This window comes from Limulus polyphemus, unplaced genomic scaffold, assembly GCF_000517525.1.
Source record: "Limulus polyphemus unplaced genomic scaffold, Limulus_polyphemus-2.1.2 Scaffold3824, whole genome shotgun sequence".
NCBI classification, from domain to species: domain Eukaryota; kingdom Metazoa; phylum Arthropoda; class Merostomata; order Xiphosura; family Limulidae; genus Limulus; species Limulus polyphemus.
The window spans coordinates 45,474-68,353 of NW_013669434.1; the positions used below are offsets into that span (position 1 = coordinate 45,474).

Here is a 22,880-nt window from a genome sequence, read left to right on the forward strand (position 1 = left end):
ATTTGTGTTTTTGTGTTACAATTTGTAGTCATTCTAGAATGAAGAAAACATATTTTATATCTATTTCCAAATTTTTCTTATGGTGGTTACGAGGTCGGTCAAATTGACCAAACCCATACAGAGATACAGTAGTGAAAATAACAAATAAAATATAAAGTTTCGCTACAAAAGAACATTTGATAATTATCTGGAACTTGTAAAGGTTTTGCATGTGAAATTTGACAATTTTCTGATACATAAAAATATTTTTAATTTTAAAATCAAAATTACTTTGCATGTTGGATAGTCAACATTTGAAAAGAAAACAATGCATGAGCAAAGCATTAATTTTGAAGTTTTAAAACTTAATAAAAAAATTGATATTTTGCATATGAAAGCCTTGTAATGTTTACTGATAATCAATAAATTTTCGTGTAGATACACTTATATTAAAAGTTACAGCATGAAACTAATGAGCACAAAACAGTTACGAGATGCGTCACTGGGACTGAGCCTATAGTGAAAAAGTTGAAGGGCATCATATTTGCTTCAGTCATATCTTATTTATTGCTAAGCAGATTTTAGTATTTTGAGTAAGTACATTAAAAATTAAATTATTTTACTCATTATGGATTAGTTTCTAATTTCTAATCTATTTAATCTGAATGACCACTGTTAATATGTTAATAATATTCATGAAACAAAAACTGTCATATTTCTGTGATTTATAGAAAACCATTTATTTCAAGTCTTTTGTGGTGTTTTAATTATAGGGTGCATTTGGAGCTTTGCAGAAAATCTGTGAAGATTCAGCAGAAGTGCTTGACAGTGAAGCTTTAGACCGACCACTAAATGTTCTCATTCCAAAGTTCCTACAGTTTTTCAGACATAGCAGTCCAAAGATCAGATCTCATGCAATTGCCTGTGTTAACCAGTTTATTATCAGTAGAACCCAAGTACTGATGATGCATATAGATCAATTTTTGGAAGTAAGTTCCTTATTTGTGTTTATAAATGTCTTTTTTTTTGGCAGTTAAACTTGTGTTAACAGATTGATTTTTGAAGGTATTTTTACTCTTAATCCTTTTGTAATGAGTAAGTCAAAGTGTGTCACAATCTTTAGAAAGTTATATTCTAAATTTAACAAATAATGAAAAAAAAAGAGGCAAAATTGAGTATGATGTAGGGATAGCAATGCAAAAAGTACAGAAACAAGGGAGGGATAAATACATAAAACCATACAAAAATCACTACACAAGTAATCAGATCTTTCCAAGAAAAACTTTTATCTTTATCTACAACTAAATGTTGAAATCCTGTCAACTGCATGAATTCAGGTGCGAATAAAAGCATTTAAACTGAATAGTGCTATACAGTCTTATAGTGGCTAATAACCATAAGCTTGTATTATTGACTCACTACTTACTGGTGACTTGTATAGGGATTTTTGTGATTTTTATTTGTATGGTTTTGTGTATTTATCCCTACCTTGTTTCTGTATTTTTGGCATTGCCATACCTACATCATACTTCATTTTTGCAAAAGTAATTTCTCACAAAAATACATGTGGTAGAAGAACAGAATAATATTACTGTTATACAAGCTGTGAAACACATAATGGCAATTAGGTGCTCAAATAAGGCTATAACCAAATTTAGCAGTTATTTGTAAGCTTCATAGAGTAATAGATTGAATGCATTTTTTTTTTCTTGGCCCATACCTACATACTAAGCACCACTGTGCTTATTGATGGCCTATTCCCAAGTGCTCTTAAATGCTTTTCTGTTGGGAGTTCTATACTGTAGAAATTTTAGGTGGTTCTGTTTCTACTTTTAGAATTTGAATAACAAGGGTATCTGGCTTCCCACATCTGGCTGCAGACAGCAAAAGGCAGTAGAAGGTGAGATGTTGTGGGCTTAAGCACTCATCTCCGCACCCTTGTACTAATTTTCCATGATGGTCAACTTGTTTAACTTTGATAATTTGGATTTTGCTTGACAGATGGGATATCCCCAAAGATTTTTGGGTGCTATTACCACAAGCTTTATCCATTTAAGTATAAACAAAAATGCTGTTATGAGCTACAAGCTAATTAGGATAAACGGTTTTTACATGTTCAATTTGCAGTCATTCTAGAAAGAAAATGGGTAATTTAGATTTATTTCCTAATTTTTTATTGTGTTTATGAGGTCAGTCAATTTGACTGACCCTGTATAGTTATGATAGAGAAAATAACAGATAAAGTTTAAAGTTTTTCTGAAAAACAAATGTTTTATATTTCTATAGGGTTTTTTTTTTGAGATTATGCAGATGAAATTAAAAATTTTCAGATGAGGAAAAGTATTTTTAATCTTAACATGAAAATCACCTTACACTCAGAACAGTCAATATACCCTGACTCCATATGATTACAGACAAATTTTTAGTAAAAAAAATACTTTAATTAATTGTGTTTACTGAAAGTGTGCCAAATTTTGTGAACATACATTAAGTACTTTCAGAGTTATGTATATCTTCATGGTTACATGGTGGTTACAACTTAAATGCAAGATTGTATAATATGCATGAGCTCATTGCAAAAAGGTTGATTAACTACAATTTTTCTGAAAGAAACCTTGTTTTTTGATTTGTTGTATCATTTTGTAATTGAAATGTTTTTCAGAGACTTCTGATTTTGTTTTATATCTGATAAAATGTAAAAAAATGTTAATAAGGGCTATACAGATTTCTACATGGGTACTACTGGGAGTTATTATTAACATTAAGAAAATGTTTTTGATTAATGTGAGCAGGGCATCGTTTTAATTTTCTTTTGTGTTAATCCACAAATGTTACTTAAAGAACAACATACTGCTTTTATTAACACCAGATCCTTTTACATTTTAACACCGTTTTTTTATTGTAATTATTGGACAGAATGTAAATCATTAGCTGATTATGGATAGGAAAATAATAACAGTTGAGCCTTACCCATAACAACCAGATAATCTTCAAACATACTGTTGGTGTGAGCATGCTTTGTAGTCGCTACGAGAAAAACCTATACACTGAATAGATGAAGGGAAGAAAAAGTGTCATCAGCCACTATTCAGTTCTTCACAATATATAGCTACACAATAGCAGATATAATAAATATACTCAGTATTCGGAAAATTCTTTAATCTCAAAGTCTAAGTTCAAGGGTGGTCCAGTTCAATCTACACTTTGATCAATGTGTGTTATTGGGTATAGTATAGTATTGGGTATAGTATAGTATAACCCAATAACACATGTTGATTAAAGTGTAGATTGAACTGGACCTCCCTTGAACTTAGAATTTGACAATAAACATTTTTTGGAATACTAAGTTTATTTATTATCAGATAATCTTCAGTCTTAATTTTCCAGATTTGGATGTTATGTGCATACTTTGAATGTTTATCAAATGGTTTGTAATACTTATTTATATATCAATCTAAATTATATTCCTTTTTTTTTCTCTTGTTTAAGAACTTGTTCCATTTGGCATCAGATGAAGATCCAGAGGTGAGGAAGAATGTGTGCCGAGCTCTAGTCATGTTATTGGAAGTCCGTATGGATCGTCTCATTCCACACATGCACAGTATTATAGAGGTTAGAAGCACTTACACAATACTTTTATTTTTTAATCATTACTGACTGATTCTCTGTGTAAAACTGTTATTGTTCAGTAGTAGATAATGTAGTTTAAAATTGTCAAGTTGGGAAAAGTTGTGCAATTGTACGTTTTTTTTTTTTCAGATACATAATGTTTACCATTAGTTTGGTATTAAAAAAAAGATTGTTAGAATTTGAAATATATATTAAAGTGACTGTACTCTTAATCACATCATTTTAACACTGAAAGAAATTATATAACTTGTTGTGAAAGTTATGGATTTTTTTCTTTAGAAAAGTCATAATGGTATAATGGGTGAACTATCAAATTTTAAAGAATATGCTTGGAATGATTCAATAAGTTGTGTGAACAGAATTTACCTTTTCAAAATGGTGAAAATGAGTAAAGTAATTAAATTTCTCTCTTACCTTGAATATCATTTGGAGTTTGTATAGATTTCAAAGTATAGATGTACAGTTGCAAAAATGATGATAAGTTCTGTATATCAGTTCAAATAAACAAAAATATGATGATTCAAAACTTTTTTTTTTAATTTTGAACATTTTATAACTAAAATTGGCAGTTTTTACAAACAGATATGTTAAGCCCACTGAATGTTCACTTATTTCTGTTTGATTTATGAATTAAAATTTTGCATCATTATTTGGTTCACTTGTTCCTCTTTCATGGATTGCTTCTGCACAATAAATAAACTTGCACATGTGCTGAAATGATTTGCTTGACATCCATAGAATTAGGGAACACTGTGGTCCATTTAGTTAATTAAAATAAATTTAGAAGAAACATTGAACTGTGAATACTTGTAAGTTTATTATATTGGTATTTTACTTGGTAGACCTTTCTTGGTGGAATTCACCTATTCAAAAGCTATAGAGTTAGAAAAAAATTGGATATTTGGCTAATTTTATGATTTTATATCAGTATGGAAATTTTGTAATTTACACAAGGTCTTACTTTGAAAATGAACTCATTGAAGTATTTCAGTGTTATATATTTTAAAATTAATGTTTTTAACAAATGTTTATGTAATGACACTGAATGACAGCCATTTTTTAAATAAGTGGAATCTGACTTGATTTACATTTTGTTGCAAGAACAACAAACTTTGGACACTGATTAATTGTGTTAGAATCTACACTTGTTCAACAGTGTGTTTTAACTTTTCATACCTGTTTTGTTTTATCAGAATTATCATTTAGTACTACAAGAGGGTTGAGTACCTTATATTAAAACAATGTTTAATATGCAAATCAGCAATTCACATGACAACCACGTGAAGTCATGGTAGAATGGAATGTATTAGAACTATATTTTAACATTGTTTAGTGTTTTGTAGGTAGTGTTCCACCAAAAGTTGATCAATTTTAAGTAGGATACATAACAGCCTTTTACAACTCAAAATATTGAGTCATCAAGAAATTAATATCGCTTTTTTTTAGATGAATAAACCCGAACAACTTACACATCAAAAGTAAATATTTATTAAATGAAAGAGTCTCCATTCTTATCAATGATGCTTTTCCATCTTGCAATCAGATTTAATGCCCTGATTAAAGAAATCACTTGGCTTTGAAGCAAAAAACATGTCAATGTCCTCTTTAATACCTTCCACATTTGCATACGTTTTCCCATTAAAATGGTGTTGCAGCAAATGAAAAAGATGGCAATCTGATGGTGCCATATCTGGAGCATATGGTGGGTGGGTGGAGAACTTCTCAACTCAACTCTATAATCTTGTGTTGTGTCAAATGAGTCACATGTGGACGTGCCTTATCGTGAAGAAGACGAACACCTTTCTGACTGTAGAGTGAAGGGTGTTCCTGATGAATGGCTTGATTTAAATGTTTCAATTGCTGGCTATAGATCTTTGCATTGACAGTTTCCTGTGGATTGAGGAGTTTGAAATGAATTACTTTTTTGATGTCCCACCAAATGCAAAGCATCACTTTCTGCGGTTTTTGTCTAGGACTGAGCCATTGTTTTTGATGTTTAATATTTGCATAGAGAGAGTCCATTTTTCAACACTGGTGACAATTCTGTCCAAAAATAGTTCATGCTCATTACGAGCCAGAAGAGGCGAAGCAACATTCACACATTGGAAACGATGATCATCAGAGAGTTCGTGAGGCACCCAAGCACCTTCTTTATGAAGTTTTCCCATATTCATTAGATGTTTACATATTGTTTCATGAGATACATGCAATTTCAGGGCCATTTCATGAGTGTGTTGCCTTGGGTTAGACTCAACAAGTGTCTTCAGATCATCAATATCAGTTCCAATATGTTGACCCCTGCCATCACAGTTTTTAAGTCTAAAGTCACCTGAATGAAATTTGCTGAACTATCATTGACACTTATGAATGTTCAAAATATTTTCATAAACTTCTTTGATATTCTTTGTGGCTACAGAGGCGTTGTTTCCCTTCTTGTATTTCAACAGCATTACATGCTGAATGTGTGCTATTGCTATAAGGGATTAGAGTATAGTAAACTTTACATATTATATAGGCTACACTTAAGTGGTTCATTTAACTATTATATGTGATGTAAGTTTTTTGGGGGTGGTTAATGAAATTGTTCCAAAATGCGACATTAATTTCTTGATGACCTAATATTCTTACACTAAGATCATAAAGCTGTGTTAAATATTTAGAATTTGCAAGATGGAAATATTCCTTGTACTTAGTGACATTAGAAAACATAGGCATATGGGTAACTAGGGGCGCCAGGACCATCCAGATAGAGACCTGCAACAAGTCATATTCTAGTTGTGATAAGTGAAGTGCAGTTTTTTGTAACAGTTAAGAACCACAAACACAGACATCAATGGTGAAAGCTGTATGTATTCCAATACAATCAAGAAGGATCTCTCTGTGGAAAAAAACAACACAAGTCAAATGTACACAAGCTGTTTCCATGACATGCTGTTCAACAGTTTCTTATTTGAAGTAGATAAGATTGAAATGGGTATTCATGCTATTCTATATGAAGTAATACTGGTGAAGATGCTTGATGCAGCACCTGTGGATTTCTTTGTGATTGGATCATTGAAATGGGCACTGGCAAACCATTATCCTTGTACACTAAATGGACTATGAAAGGCAAGATGGGAACAGTAATGTGTTTGGACATGACAGCCTTAAAATAGAGCATTTTGCAATGGAAACTACACTGCAGGACAATATTTACAAGATGCACATTCCTTGAATAGAACATGACTGGGTGTTGGTGACAAACACACACACATACACATATATATTTGAAGGAGTATGCATTTCTTAAAATCTATTCAAAAAAGTTCATTTGCAATGCACTCTTCTAGTTCAGTGTAATTTTTAATTTCTAAATACGCATGTGAATACGCTATAGATTTTAGTTTTCTTTATATATATATATTCCCACACAAGTAGAGCCAATGAAAATATGCAAGACAAAATTATTTCCAGAAAAAAGAAGATTTAGTCACAATTATGAAAGGCTTTCTGAAATACCACTAGCTTGATTGGTGTACAAGAAGTTTACACACACACACACACACACACACTTCAAGGTATTAAAATGTTTTAATATGAGCTTAAAATGTTTTTCAATGGGACATAGGTTAGTCATTGAACAAGTGTAGCTAAGCTGGTCCAATTATGAAAAGGAAATAGTTTAAACTTATTTGTAAACAGGTTCCATATATATTTTGTTTTGTAAAGCAGAGTAAAAGTACTGATATAAACTTGTATGAGTAAAATATTGATTTTATTTAGTATATGCTGATGAGAAGTCAAGATTCGGATGATGGAGTGGCACTGGAAGGATGCGAGTTTTGGCTGTCTCTAGCAGAACAACCTATCTGTAAAGATGCTCTGTCACCCCACCTACCACGACTCATTCCAGTGCTTGTCAGAGGAATGAAATACAGTGAAATAGATATTATTTTATTGAAGGCAAGAACTCTTAGTAGACCATTAGATTGTAAAATGCTTTAAAATTGTGGTCAAGCTGTAGGGGAATTTATGCTGACTCTGGTTATTTGACATGTTCAGGAACATTAAGACTAGTTTACTGGTTCATCAGTTCTTCTGAATAATAAGATAATTTAAGTAAAAGTACTTAATGATAATAATAAGTAATTGTTGTTAAGTAATAATACATTGTTAATTTTTACCATAATTCAGATTTACAAATAACTCATAAAATAAATGAAAATTTACACTTTACAAGCTTATTCTAGTTCACACCACAACAGTTGTTCATGTGTCTGTCCTATTCTAGCTTGTCTGATGAGCCCTGGTATTGGGCAAAAGGCCTCATTAGCAGTAGAAATGGCAAATAGGGTGTGGTTAATATATTGTACTTTCTTTACTTTCACCTTTTATTTCTTAGAATTTCTAGAAGTGTTTGTGTTTGGAGAGCAGTAAAAGTTTAATAAAATTATTATTTTAATGCATGTTAAATTTCTATATCTGAAAATGTATGAGTTATACAAGTATTTCCTATTCGATTTTTATGCAAATCCAAGTTTATGCAACGTTTAAGAGGTTGGGATTTGTAACAACTGTGTTCTGGTTAGAAGTTGAGCAAAACTTTGAAAAGTTTCTAATTTTGTTGAGTGAAATATTTTGTATAGGGTGATGTTGAAGAAGATGAAATGATACCAGACCGTGAGGAAGATATTAAACCAAGATTTCATAAATCTAAAACACACAGTCAGAAACACATGGATGATAATGTAGAAGTGAGTGTTTTATAATTTTCCCCTTTACTACTGTTATATTTTGTGTTATTCAGCAATCAATAACATATTAACTTGTTCCATATGGGTTGGACAATGGGACTAACCATGTAACCTCAAAGTAGCTATCACTTTCCATACTATAACTTTTAATATGTTTTATGTATCTTCACAAAATTTGTCAAGCTTTTAGTAAATGTTACAAGTCTTTTGTAGACAAAAACATATTTTTTAAATTAAGTATTTTTAAAAATTTGCCAATGAATATATAGTCAATGTTGACTGCTCTGAGTGAAAAGTGATTTTCATGTCAAGATTAGAAATAATATTTTCTTTCTCCTGAAAAATGTTGAATTTCATTTGTGTTATCTCTACAACATCTTGAGTGAATATCAAACATTTATTTTTTTAACAAAACAGTATTTTATGTTATTTTCTGTACTCTAACTCTACACATTTTGTCAGTGTGACTGTCTTTGTAACTGGCATAAAAAATAATTACCCTTTCCTTTTTTTTTACAACAATCAAAAATTGTAACCAGAAACTATAATTCTTTACCCTAAATAGCTTAAAGCTCTTAACATTATACATCTTTTTATACTTCCTAACTAATAGTCTTGGCACACAAGTTGTAAATCACTTGATGAATGCCCAGCTCAAATTACCGTATTGAATTATGTAATGCACAAGCTGCTTTTGAGCATATGTTGTCAAATTTTTTGTTCATTATATTACTTAATCTAACCTTATTGAACCTAACAAGTTTCCATTTTTACATTTTAATTACATTTATACTAATAAAAAATATACATAAAAAATGATTTTTTGTTGTTGTTGTCTGTTGATGAAACTTAAGCCTACTTTATTTTTTTGATACTAATGGTACTACTACACTAACTTTTTTATATTAATGGTACTAGTACATTAAATTTTTATTTAATTAATTAATGCACATAAGAACACAGAATAAAAAGATAATTTATCTGGTTTTCTAACTGCAATAAGAGCCGTTAAAAATGTAGCTAAGATTGTGATGTGAATAACATGAGATTTTCAAATTGGAGGCAAAATAGACAATATTCTGTACAGAAAACAACATAATAAAATACATCATTTGATAGTTTAAAACTCTGGCTTTTTATCTGTTATACATAATATGGTATAAAACGTCAGAGAAACTATTAGCAATTTGTGAAAAAAAAAGATGTGACAAGTAAGTCGATTTTGTAGTTTATTGCTCCATAAACAAATTAGATTGAAGGCTATAATAATTATGCTTTGCCTTAGTAATATCTATATTTTAATGAGTAATTTATGTTAAATTCTATTCTTCTCAATTTAGAGAAGAAGGAAGACCTAGAGAGCAAATGTCATAATTCTGATACTAGGGGAGACTGAGGATTTTTTAGATATTTCGTTATAAAATTAAGAACTTGTATGATATTGAAATGTGGTGTATTAACAGTTTTGATGCCAAAGTTATTCATATATAATGATGGTATACTAGTTTCACTAGATTTAATTTTTTTATCATTTCTCGTAGGAGGATGGGGATTCAGAAGACGGATTAGACGACGATAATTCATTGTCAGACTGGAATCTAAGTAAGTAATCAAAGAAATTTTTGTTCAAAATAAAAATGTACGTTTAAGTAAATTGAGAGTAATACACAGCTGAAGAGGTAGATCATTACCAAAGCTTTTAATATTATAAGATAGTTAATTCATTGATTAAAATATTTTTATTGAAGGTTGTGGGCTCACATACGTCTTGTTTTGCTAATTATTGTTGGTCAAATTGACTAACCCTCTATGTAATGTTTACTATAATTCTGGGCTTGCTATGTGTCTTATTGAAATTTGTTTGGAAGCTTTTAGTAAACATTACAAGTCTGTTGTATGCAAATCACATTTATTGATAAAGTAATTTTAGTAAAAATTTGTCTGTGAATGTTTGAAGCCTTTACTTAGTCAGAGTGAAACATGATATTGATAATAAGAATGAAATACTTCATTCTATAGTTAATATTTCATTTACGTAAGGTCTAGAACCTTTATACTTTGATATTTGCTCTACCCTAGTGTTAACTGTAACAAAAAATCATAAATATACAGTGAAATGAAAGGTTGAAACATTTGAAATAAAGTAATGCCATTTTTCCCTCTGCACTGACTGCAGTTTTGATCAGAAAATTACAAATTATTTATCTTTCATTTTCATTTTAAGACTACATTGCTTTACTTTGTACACATTCAAGCAGCAATTTTCACATCAAAAGCAATAAATCAAAGTGGTACCCCATTAGTTGTTTGCCATGGAGCTAATGTAAACAGTGCATGGTGCTCAAGCTTGTGAAATTTTGTTAAACTAAGCAGATAAGTTTCTAATTTTTGCATTTTAATTACTTTGTTAAAAAAGGAAGAACAATAATATACACAAAAACAAGAATTTTTAGTATTTATTGTATACTGTAGCATGTTTGCAGTCTCCTGTTAGCCTTGGTGAATGTCACAAATTTGATTGTCTTAAAAATAATCCATACAGCTTTCAAATACGCACTTTAGAGCACAAACAATATACCAGTTACTAAAATAGAATGCCCCAAAACTTATTTAACTGGCTTTCTAAATAAGCTAATAAATAGGTAAGAAAGATTCATATAGTGTTCAGAGCAGTAAAATATGATGGAAATTAAAACACAGCATGTAAGATTCTGTAGAGGAGAAGTTGCCCTTTCTATTGGTTATAAATAAACATGTCCATCAGTCATGTAAATTTGACTAGAAAACAATCTTGAAAGTTGGAGAGAGGCTTCTCATGGTAGGTTTGATGAATTTATTGGTACATCAGGAAATCAACAAGGTAGGAGTCTCAAATTTTAGATTCATGCTTGTAATTATGTATAGTTTGTTTTTAATTGGTTGGAAACTACAGCAGCCTATTTTTGATGTTACAAAATTTTGAAGTGAAGAAACCAGAGTTCACACACATGTGACACAGAAAAATGAAGATAAAAATTTTTTAATATCTATTTTTGAAATTAAGAAGTTAAAACTTTGGTAATATAAGTATTTGAATTATAAACAACATTTTCATGCCAAGTTTATTGACTTGCATAATAATATAAAGTTGTTTAAGTTTTGAATGAGACACTGTAAAAGGTCATGATGTGCAACAGTTACCTGGATGCGGAGAATTAAAGATTTTTTTTTCAAGAATTTTGGTTTGAAGCTAAAGAATTTGCAAAGTTAGTCATAAGTGATTTCATTATTGTGTAAAGTTTTACTAATTACCACCCTTACTATCTGGACCAGAGAGCTCATTTCAGGTGTTGAGTGCACATCAGTTTTTAAAATTTATGTCAAAATGGTGATTCTAATTGAGATATTTTTGGTTTTCTATTGTCATTTTGTAATGCTTTCATAGTGTAATTTACAAATAAATATGAAAAAAATGTTCTAAGATTAACTTCTGCACAGCTTAGAGGAATCTTGCCCCCAGTGGCACATTGGTAGGCCTGTGAATGCTAGAAACTGGGTTTTGAGACCCATGGTAGGCAGAGCACAGATAGCCCTTTGTGTAGCTTTGTGCTTAATTTCAAACAAAGGAGTTTTGGCTATAAACAACCCATTTCTCCATTTTCCTAGTGTTGTTTTCCATTCTGAAGTTTAGGTTTATACTTGCTAAGAAAATATAATCATTCATGTCTTATTTCACAGTGATTTTCATTCTGTGCGAGATTCATTCATTCTTCTAGTTATAGTTTTCTGTCAAAGTTTTGTTGTTCATTTTTTTATAAGGCTACTTCCTCCAACTATGGTGTCTGATATAATAAACATTCGTTGCTTTCTCTAATGGAAATGCATCTGTTTGGCACTGATAACAAAAACTGCTAGTCTCTTTTTCATGTTACAAGTTTACCTGTGTACTTCGAGTTGTTCAATGTTTATTTTATTTGGTCAACTCATTGGACTGTCAGCATTAGACACTTTCATGGACTTTTATGGTTTTTATTTAAGTTGCCATTATGCCTTTGCTCTTGTAATTCAGCAAATGCTACATTGCCACTATCAGAATAAAAACATTAGTAATTATTAGTGACACCCCCCCCCCCTCTGGTTCTGAAATGGGTAGTAATACATTTAGGGGTAAAGTATTCAGTTGTGCAAGTTTAGTAATATGTTTATAATGTGTACTTGATTTATCTATTGATCAAATAGAACCTAGTTTTGTGGTCAAGAATGAAAATGTTGATTTTATGTTTTATTGTCAGATTTTTATACATGAACTTCACCCCTGTGTTTTACAGGAAAGTGTTCTGCAGCAGCATTGGATGTACTTGCTAATGTTTTCCATGAAGAGCTTTTACCTGTACTTCTTCCCATTCTTAAAGAAACACTTTTTCATCAGGACTGGGAGATTAAGGAGTCAGGAATTCTGGCTCTTGGTGCAATAGCTGAAGGTAGGTTGCACCAATTTAGGTAGAAATTAGTTTTAATTCTAGAATTACTGATGAACCAATTGGTTTTGAAACACATTTTGTAAAACTATTTATGCAACAAATTCCTTGTGGGTCCATAACTTTTTTGATTACAGAGTGTCTAATCTTATATATCAGGCATGACATAGTGCTGAGTGTGATCAGACTGTGAATCTAATGTTTCCTTTGAACTATCAGGAATCTTACTGTACTGTTCATCATAATCAACAACAACATGAACTATAAAAGTTTATTGTTTGTAGCCCTTAGGCATCGCTTGAAATAATAAAAACTTGAAAAACCTTGTTTCTTATTTAACGGTCAACATTATCATGAAATATGAACACATGTAACTTGTCAATTTTTAAAAAGTTGAAACTGAAAAATAATAAAATTTGCATGTTGTTGGCCTTGCCCAATGATAAAGTGACCAGCAACTCATTTTCTTCCTATTTGTGCAGAAAAACCCATCAAATACTACATCTTCTGTGAGGTTCCTACCTATTCAAGGGAAATTATTTGTCTTCTTATTCTTTCATCAAATGCAAAGAAATATAGTTCATTGTTTGTGACCTACTGTCACAAAAACAAACTTCACACTTTGGGGCTGTGGGTGGTTTTAAGGGTGATAGTTAAAGCCTACTATTCAGTCACACGTTAGTAGCCCAAGAATTGTAAGTGGATGCTGTTGACTAACTGACTTCCCTTTTGTCTATCAGTTCAGAATTAGGAAATTGATGTACAGCTAGCTCTTTGTGTAGCTTTGTATAAAGGTGTTGTAAGGAAATAAACACCCCCACCCCCCAATTTTAGAAAATTCTATAAATACAAGTTGGTAATTTAAAGGTAAAGGTGAATAAAAACCAAGGTAAGCCTAAAATTTACTGTTGAGTACAACTAATTAACTAAAATATAGTTTTGAGAAGCAAAAGTCAGAAAAAATCTGTTGAGTAAAACTTAGCATTTTAAAATTAGTATTGTGGTAAATAAAAACCATTAAGTTGGCAGTTTAATGTTGAAAATAGTCGCACCTTAATCACATTTATTATTTTGGTTAATTTTGACCAGTGTTGTATATTCTGTCACTTTTATCAAAGTTGTACGATATAATCAAAACTTTATTCCACTTTTTTAAATCAAATATTTCATTTTTTTTAGGTTGTATGAATGGCATGGTCCCACACCTTTCTGAGTTGGTTCCGTACTTGATCACTTGTCTGAATGACAAGAAAGCACTTGTTCGATCAATTACGTGCTGGACCCTAAGTCGTTACTCCCATTGGGTTGTGGGGCAACCTCATGACATGTATCTCAAGCCTTTAATGACAGAGGTAAGAGAGACTGTTCCATAAAGTTGAAAAAAATTTTTGTAACCAAAACTTCCCACAAAAACTTTCATTATTGGAGTGCTTACTGTTTTGTAATTTGAAAATGGTTTTAATGTTAATATTGATTGATATGTTTGCAACCGAACTGATATTTTAGTTTAGTGATGTTATCTTCTGGACAATAATTTTACTAGAAAGATAGTTAAATGTAATATTCAAAACAATATTGTTTTATAGATATTATTGAAGAAACAAATTTAAATGTAGAATTATTTAAAATAACTAAATTACTGATTTCTTGTGATGTATCATTTAAAAAATCTTTGTCCTATATGGAACAATTTTTTTAAATATACTAACTGTGTGTTACAGCTATTAAAAAGAGTGCTGGACCCCAATAAGAGAGTACAAGAAGCAGCTTGTAGTGCATTTGCCACTTTGGAAGAAGAGGCATGCACAGAGCTGGTTCCTTATTTAGGTTTTATCCTGGAAACACTGGTGTTTGCATTCAACAAATATCAGGTTGGTACTCTCTTAGAAGATCATTATCTTCATTATCTTAGTTTATTGTTTCCGTCTATTGGCATGTCTATCTATCTATCTATCTATATATATATATATATAAACACATGTTTAAAAACAAATGTACATAAATAACTTGTCAAAAATGCATATAATAGCCCATTACCTGTTATCAAACACATTAATAAGTGTATTTTGGAAAACTGTCATACTTTAGAAAAACTTTTTTCTAAGTATTTCCATTTTGGTATTCTTGTGAAAAGAATAAGAGATTATTTTATGAAAATTATTTTATTAATAATTTTAAAACCACATTATATGTTACATGGTTTAACACACAGAGGAGTTTAAAACATATATAAAACTTTATGGTAAAGAAAACATGGTAAGTTTTTCATTGTTAACTAGGTTTTGCTAGAGAGAACCTTATTTTAGAAAATGAAGAGTATCCTGGAAGATAAGAAACCAGTATTTATATTAACAGTAATAAAGAGTTTTTAAAAATGTTTTTATATTGTTTCATGTATATTGTGTGTGTTTGAAGTTTTATATATGGTACACCAAAAAAAGGTAATTTGTCGTAAATTAAAGCTTCATTTAAAATGTAGCTCTTATTTTTAGTGAATATTAACTTGTTTATGTTTTTCAATACAAATTATGATGTATTTTTGAGCATATCTTAAAAATTGTAGTCCATTTCAATAAATAGAAAAAACATCTGTGGATAATTGTCTTAATAAACATTTTCATTTCTAAGTGCATTTTGAAGTTACTACTTATAGTTAATGTGTTGTAGTAAATTACAAGTGTTATTCACTTTTTCACAGTCTTAAACTGTTATTTGACTAAAGTCCATTTCTAACTTGCTTATAACTGGCAAACTGCTAGATAATTGTCACCAAACCTGCTATGAACCTTTAGGGTTCCCGCGGGTAGTGTTCAGATCTGACCCTCCCTGTGTCTTTTTCTAGCATTGAACGGTTACATCAGTTAGTATTTAATAATTTAAGAACAGAATTAAAATAATCAAACATCTCATCTCCATGGCATTAGATGATCTGACACTTGGAATTTTATTGTTGGTAGTACTGTTTAGTTACCTAATATCTGCCTTATTAAATATTGGGTAGGAACACAGACATAAAGGTACTGATAAGTTACCCAAGTATATTTTAGTAGGTTAACTGGTGTGCATAAATTTTGGTTTGTGCTCCCTATTTCCATGTAATAATTGAAGAAATTTAGATCTTGAAGCTGGTGATTTAGTGCTATTTATTCATACGTAAAAGAGGGAGTGGTTTGAAAATTTGTTTTTTACGAGTTGTGATGCCACATATTTTATTACCTACATAATTATTTTTTATAGACTTAACGAGTTTTACAATTAGTCAGTACTGTTAGCATTGATAAGAAGATAGATTTTGAAATTAAGAAAGATTTTGTCCCTGAAAGAGTGCTGTAAACCTATGTGGATGGTGTTGGTCCATTTGACTGACCGGGTTTCTGTGGAGGTACATGTGACAGTATTTACTGTAATTCCGAATTTCTGTGTGTGCATTCACAAAATGTTGTAAGCTTTTATTAAACATTACATATTTGTTGTACACTAAAGTATACATATATATATTGATGAATTAAATGTACTATAAAGATGTACCTGAAAATGTACGAAACCTTTACTGAATCAGTTTGAGTGAAAGGTGATTTTCATGCTAAGAATAAAAAAACTTCTTTTCATCATAAATTTTCATATTTCATTTGCACAGCCTGCAAAACCCCCTTTCAAGTTATCAAAAACTTATTTTGGGGGTAAAATAATTATACTTATGTATTCTACCCTAACATCAGTTGTAGTGAGAACAGTAAAATAAAATATTGAAAAATATAAAATAAGATGATGAAATTTGTAGTTAACAAGTATTGCAGGCTGTAATAGATAATTACAATTGTTTATTTTAACACAACTTTAGATTCCTAAATATTTCACTTCTGTTTGATTTTAATTTTAATTTACAATGCCCTATAGACCCTACATAACAGTATGACAGTTAATTAACCATAGTGGGAGAACTTGTTGTAAACAACTTATCATGTTACAATAATGTGACAGTACCTCAAGCTGGTCTTATAAATATTTTTCATTTACATTTTGTTATCTAACCTAATAATTTTCTAATTTTTAAACTTTAGTAAATTTTAATAAAAACATAATTAAAAAAAACAAATTTAACACTACCTAAGCAAATGAGCCTATTTGTGCTCAAGAACGTACTTTGATGAGACTGTTTTCACATTATGTTGGTTGTCTACAAAATATTTCAAGTTTCTTTGAAGTATACATTTGATAACAAAAAATACATCAGGCATTAGAATAGTGTCCAAAATTACTGTTTAATTAGCTTTCTAGCTAAGCTATGAATAGGTTAAAGCAGTAAATTCCATTACTACTTGGATTAGTGGCTAATCAAAACATTTCATGATTTCTTTGTGAGTTATTGGCTTTGAGCACTAAAGCAAAATGGAGTCATCAGATTCACTTGGTTGAGAAACTATTCTTTATATTGGTTATGAAAATATTGAATAGCATTTTCAAAGAGAAATATAGAGATGTCTTTAAATTTGGAGGGAAATAGGAAGGCATGTCTTGTGAGAGTGATAAAAATTTCTCATGCTAAAGCTCATGATTATCCATATAAAATTTATTAATTTTTACACCATTGTGGAATTATGATACTGAAAACTACTAATAGTATAGTTGTAATGCCAAGGAATCATACTAGGTTATTATAGCTATGTTGTGAGATCTGAAAAATAAAACCAAAATACAGCTTGGTTTCTTTATATTTAAAGCTTATTAGTTATAAATATATTAATCCTCTTCAGATAAGTCATGGGTCAAAGGCCATGTCATCGCATTTGTTGTCTCGCATTAAAAATTTTATTGAACTCCTATTTCATGAATTTATGTTGATAAGTTTGATATCAAACTGTGAAATAAATTCAAATTTTAGTATTATACATTATTCAATTTCTTAATTTAAATGTAAATATTAAAAAACAGTTAAATATCAATTTTTGTGTGTCTCATGGTATGTTGAATGCAGTACTAGTTCAAATTAGATGTTTGTGATGTCAAAATACTAAGTCTATAGTTTCATATGAATTAGGAACTCAAATTACTGATATTGACAAGCTAGAATATAAAATAAGAACCTCGTATCTTTTCTGTTTACTGAGGAATCACTCATGTGCTGAATCAAACACATTGGCCCTGCTCACCTCTTTCCATTTTTGGAAATGGTCCCTTATGTACACTTACTTCAATATATTATATGTGAATAACCAATCAAAAGCTCAGAATGTCCCCCTAGTGGCTTTCTCAGCCATTTTCATGTGTTAGGGCACCATCTCGTTCTTTCGAACCAAGATTACAAGGGAGTAGGGTGTTTTTAGTATGTTCAAAAATTCATATTATTTTAGACCCAAATAAAGCTTAGTTACTAAGATTGATGAATTGTAAGGTATCGGTATAGTAATTTATGATTATTTGGTTATTCAACATGTAAAACCTAAAAAAATATTTTTTTCATATCCTCCTTGTGTGACATTTTTAAAGGCTTAGCAACCTGTGTCAAGCAGCAACCGAGTACAAAGGTTGTAACTAAAAGAGATAATTGTTTCCAATATCTCTTTATTTACTGTGCTATGTTTTAAGAAAAATAAGTTCAAGAACTTAATTCTAAATAGTAATAATCTATATACATATAATGTATAATAATAATAGAAATGTGACTGTATTTTACAAAATACTAGTCTACTAAAACACACTTAAGACAGGTCACTTTGTAAAGGTTAAAGGTCAATTTTATGTTATTGGATATGCTAGCATGAGGGCACGTGTGCCTCATCATTCTAAATTCTGTATTGTTAGCCAGGCATGGCTGAAAGGTCAATATAATAAACGTATAATGTCATGAGATTTAAGCTATATAGTCAAAACATTTATGTTTTCATGTTATAATTTATTGTCATTCTAGAGCAAAATAGGCATAATTTATATTTATTTCTTAATTTATTAAGGTGGTTACAAGATCGATCAAATCTACCGAACCCCTTACAGAGATTCGTTAGTGAAAATAACAGAAAAAATATGAAATTTTTTTCTTAAGAAATGTTTGATAACTATCTGGATATTATAGAAATTTCACATGTGAAATTTGAAAATTTTGTGATGCATAAAAGTATTTTTAAACATAAAATGGAAATTACTTTGCATATTGGATAGGCAACAAGCAAAAAGAAAAAAAATGGCATGAGAAAACATCGCTTAACAAACCTTAAGACTTAATAAAGAAAAATTATGTTTTGCGTATGAAAGCATTGTAATGTTTACTGTTACTCTGTCAAATTTTGTTAACAAACCTTTACTAATTTAAAAATTATAGCATGAAAAAGTATATCAAGCACAAAATGGTTACGGGGTCGTTCCTCGTTCCTAGGGATCGACCCCATGCTGAAAGAGTTAATCTTATCACTCATCACTGAATCACTTTGTTTAACTTTACAATATTTCACAGAAGATTGAAGTTTGAACTTTTATGTTCAGGGTTGTTAATATGTATAGTATTTGTATTGAATTCATTGGACACTGAAATGTATTTAAGGGTAGAAAGAAAAATGGAGATGGGAAAATCAGACTACCAGGTACATCATAAGTACAGAGTTCAAGATTGAGAATTTATTCAAATATTTTTTTTAAATTAAGAAATCAAAACTTGGATAACAATTTGTCAACTAGTCAATCATTTCTGTTAGTTAAGCCTTCTGGTGCATTAATTAACATGTCAGTCAGCAAAGGGGCTATAACTGTTTGAATATACATCTTCAGTCTCTTATTGCTATACATGATTATGTGAGCCACTCTCTTGTGAATTATGTTTTCACTAAAGGGTCAAGTTGTGTGGCATTTCTGTAGCAGTTTGTTTTGGTTACTGTTATAACTACAAGATAGCAGTGTTGTACAAATGTTTTGTCTGAGTGAAATTGTAAGCAGTTTACAAGAATGTGATCCAGAGTCATTTGAGGAGGACAGTGTAGATAGGGATAGTAATTATTTGACTCTGAGTCTGATGATGAAAGAGGCCTGGACTGTACAGACCAGGCAAACTTTCAAGCTAATTTGTCTGTAGTTGACACTGCCGATCCAGGAATATCATCATCAGTTGATAGATAGTAAACTGTCCAGGTCACATGTATTAGTCAAACTGATATTTCTTTTACTATACAGCCTCAAGTGGTTGCAGAATTGCTGCCAGAGGCTGTTCCTATTGGCATTTTCAAACTGTTTGGGACTGAGGATTTTATGGATATGATGGTCATTGAAAAGAATAGGTTTGCTGAACAGTTCTTGGAATTGAAGCCTATTTCTGATACCTGTGACACAAGTAAACAATGCAAGTCAGTGTACATTATTAGATTAGCACTTGGGTTAAAATTGCTGTATTGGCAAATGTGTCAAAATTTTTATTATATGCTGTGTTTTGATGCATAGTTTATTGACATAAATTAATAATAAAGTTTTTAATATAAACTTTGAATGTAACTGTATGTAACCCTTTGGCGTTCGACTTCTTTTATTCTTAGAAGATGACGTTGCTCTTGTCATATTTCATTCCAAAAATAAAACTAGTTGATGAAATTGGTTATAATTTGACAAGAACATTTCTAAAAATATGTAGTTTCAGAAAAATTAAATATTTTAATTTTATTTTTTGTACGATTTTTAATATAAAAAAAAATCAATATTTAATGTAGTTATTTGCTCCCGGACTCTTGACTAGTTCACCTACAAGGTGATTTTTATATGAAGTATAAGAATACTATTTGCTATCTTACAGTTTCACATTTCATTTGCATAATCTCTAGAACCACCTAAATCAGTATCAAAAGTTTTTATAAGGCAACTGTTTATATTTTATTTTCTTTACTATATCACTAACTCTACCCATTATCATCAAAGTACAGTGCAATGACATGTTTAAAATTAAGATATGAAAATATGTACATATCTTTTAGCTGATTTAATATGTGTAATTTCATGTCTTTATCTTTTCACTTGGTTTATTTTTAATTTTAATTTCCAATTCTTGTCTCTTATTATTTATGCTGATACGTCAACTGGTGCACACAGGGTTTTATTATCATACTGTGACTCCTCTGCAGAAACTCGTTTCACTAATGCTTTGCATTATAATAATAATAACACCATCTTGTGTTAAAGAAGTTAAACTTATAAATATCATTAAACCTTTTGAAAACACAAATAATACATAATTAACTAAAATATAAAAGTAAGACCTAAATATAATTTAATTGCCTCTGTAGCCTTAACATATTTAAGTAAGAAACCACTGTAACTGTTGTAGTCGATCAAACAGACAACATTACTAATGGCAGCTACATGTACACATGAGAAAAACTGTTTTCCAAATTAAAGTTAACCATTGGCAGAGTATAGTGTAAAGTGAGATTTTTTTTAATTACTATATATATATATATATATATATGTGTGTATAGTAACTACATGTAGATTTCATGGCAAAATATAGAAGGTGTGTGTGGCAACCATCAAGGGTTGGAAAGTTTATTTCTTTTTCCCAGTGAGTACAGTTGTAAGACTTTGTATCTTGCGTGGCAGTAGTTGAAACACATTCATGAGAGTCTTGACGCTCGTCTACATTGCCAGCTTGTGTGGCTAAGAGTGAACCGCTGCTAAAGTTGAGATTTTTTATAGCGGGTTTATCACATGACATGAAACTGCAGTTGAAGTTTTTTTTAATGTTTCATTTGAAAAAAAGGAATTATAACTTAGATAACATAAAAATTCAAATTATGTTAATTTCATTGATAGTAAAATGACTTAATTAAGTTTTGAATGTAACACTACCATATGTAGAATGGAATTTAAAAATGGTGTAAAAAGGTATAGAGTTAGAAAGGTCATGACATACACACTTTGACCTCACCATTCACATAGGGATTACAACTGGTACATGTCTTACTAAAAGATAAAGGATTGTTTCTAAATGGTTTATGTACATATTCATTTTAAATCTTACAGCACAAAAACCTCCTAATTCTCTATGATGCTATTGGAACTCTGGCTGACTCTGTGGGACATCATCTTAATAAGCAGGTAAACTATTGAATACTGTTGAATAAAGTAACAGATTTATATATTTGTTACAGTAAATATGGTAAACATTTTTGGTTTTAAGGTGAAGTTGAATTTGGCTCTATTTTTCTTTTAACTCTTGTGATATATGGCAACTAATTACTAATTTCATGCTTTCAAATATGAATTTATTATTCCAAGAGTTTTTACACCTGAAAGTCCAAGTAGATTATCCACACACAGAGATCTAGTCTTAATACCTCTGTTTCTGTATGTTTATAGGAATACATCAACCTTTTAATGCCCCCGCTAATTCAGAAATGGAATATTCTAAAGGATGATGACAAGGATCTCTTTCCTCTACTAGAAGTAAGTAAATCTGTGAAATAATTTTTTTCTAGCGTGGATACAAATTTGAAGAAAATGAAAAGCAGTAAAACTCTCATTGTAAAACCTCTTTATTGTTTTCTGTGTGTTGCAAGCAAACTTTAAGGTCAAGTTCAGTTGGTGGGACATTATACCTGTGGCATATAATCCCAGTATTTACCAGTTTGGTGCTCCATCTGGACAGCAGTTCACAATTTGGGATGGCTATGTCTGATTCGTAGGGAAGTCTAACTTAGCCATTTAGACCATGTCACATAGAGTGCTGTTTAGATTGAAAATACCAACAGTTGACAGATGTGAAATGTTTCAACACCTTACTGAAATAGATATTACCAAAATAATGAGTATTTGAATATTAAAAAACCAACAAAAATAATTGTTACACAGCCATGTTTGTTACATAAGGAAAAATTATTTTTCAGTCTGCTTTATGCCTTGCATGTTAGTTACTGTTTGCAAGTTAGTAGTCTCTGATTTTTAATGAATATATATATATACATTTTTGTTCTCTAATTAGTGTTTGTCCAGTGTTGCAACAGCTCTTCAGGCAGGTTTTCTTCCATATTGTGAACCAGTTTTTAAGCGTTGCGTGTCTCTTGTGGAACAGACACTTAATCAAAATATGGTAAGAATGTATTTTGATTTCTGG

General features: G+C 30.5%; 1 protein-coding gene across 1 annotated transcript in view; it reads left to right on the forward strand.

Annotated features, from left to right (window-relative positions):
* LOC106470105 (transportin-1-like) overlaps window positions 1-22,880 on the forward strand; it is a 57,715-nt gene that overhangs the window by 9,282 nt on the left and 25,553 nt on the right. The window contains exons 3-13 of the mRNA XM_022398676.1: window positions 753-968; window positions 3,469-3,591; window positions 7,372-7,551; window positions 8,235-8,342; window positions 9,884-9,944; window positions 12,650-12,802; window positions 13,979-14,151; window positions 14,521-14,670; window positions 21,791-21,865; window positions 22,127-22,213; window positions 22,749-22,856. Coding sequence (XP_022254384.1) covers window positions 753-968; window positions 3,469-3,591; window positions 7,372-7,551; window positions 8,235-8,342; window positions 9,884-9,944; window positions 12,650-12,802; window positions 13,979-14,151; window positions 14,521-14,670; window positions 21,791-21,865; window positions 22,127-22,213; window positions 22,749-22,856 — 1,434 coding nt within the window. The remainder of the gene's footprint in view (window positions 1-752; window positions 969-3,468; window positions 3,592-7,371; window positions 7,552-8,234; window positions 8,343-9,883; window positions 9,945-12,649; window positions 12,803-13,978; window positions 14,152-14,520; window positions 14,671-21,790; window positions 21,866-22,126; window positions 22,214-22,748; window positions 22,857-22,880) is intronic.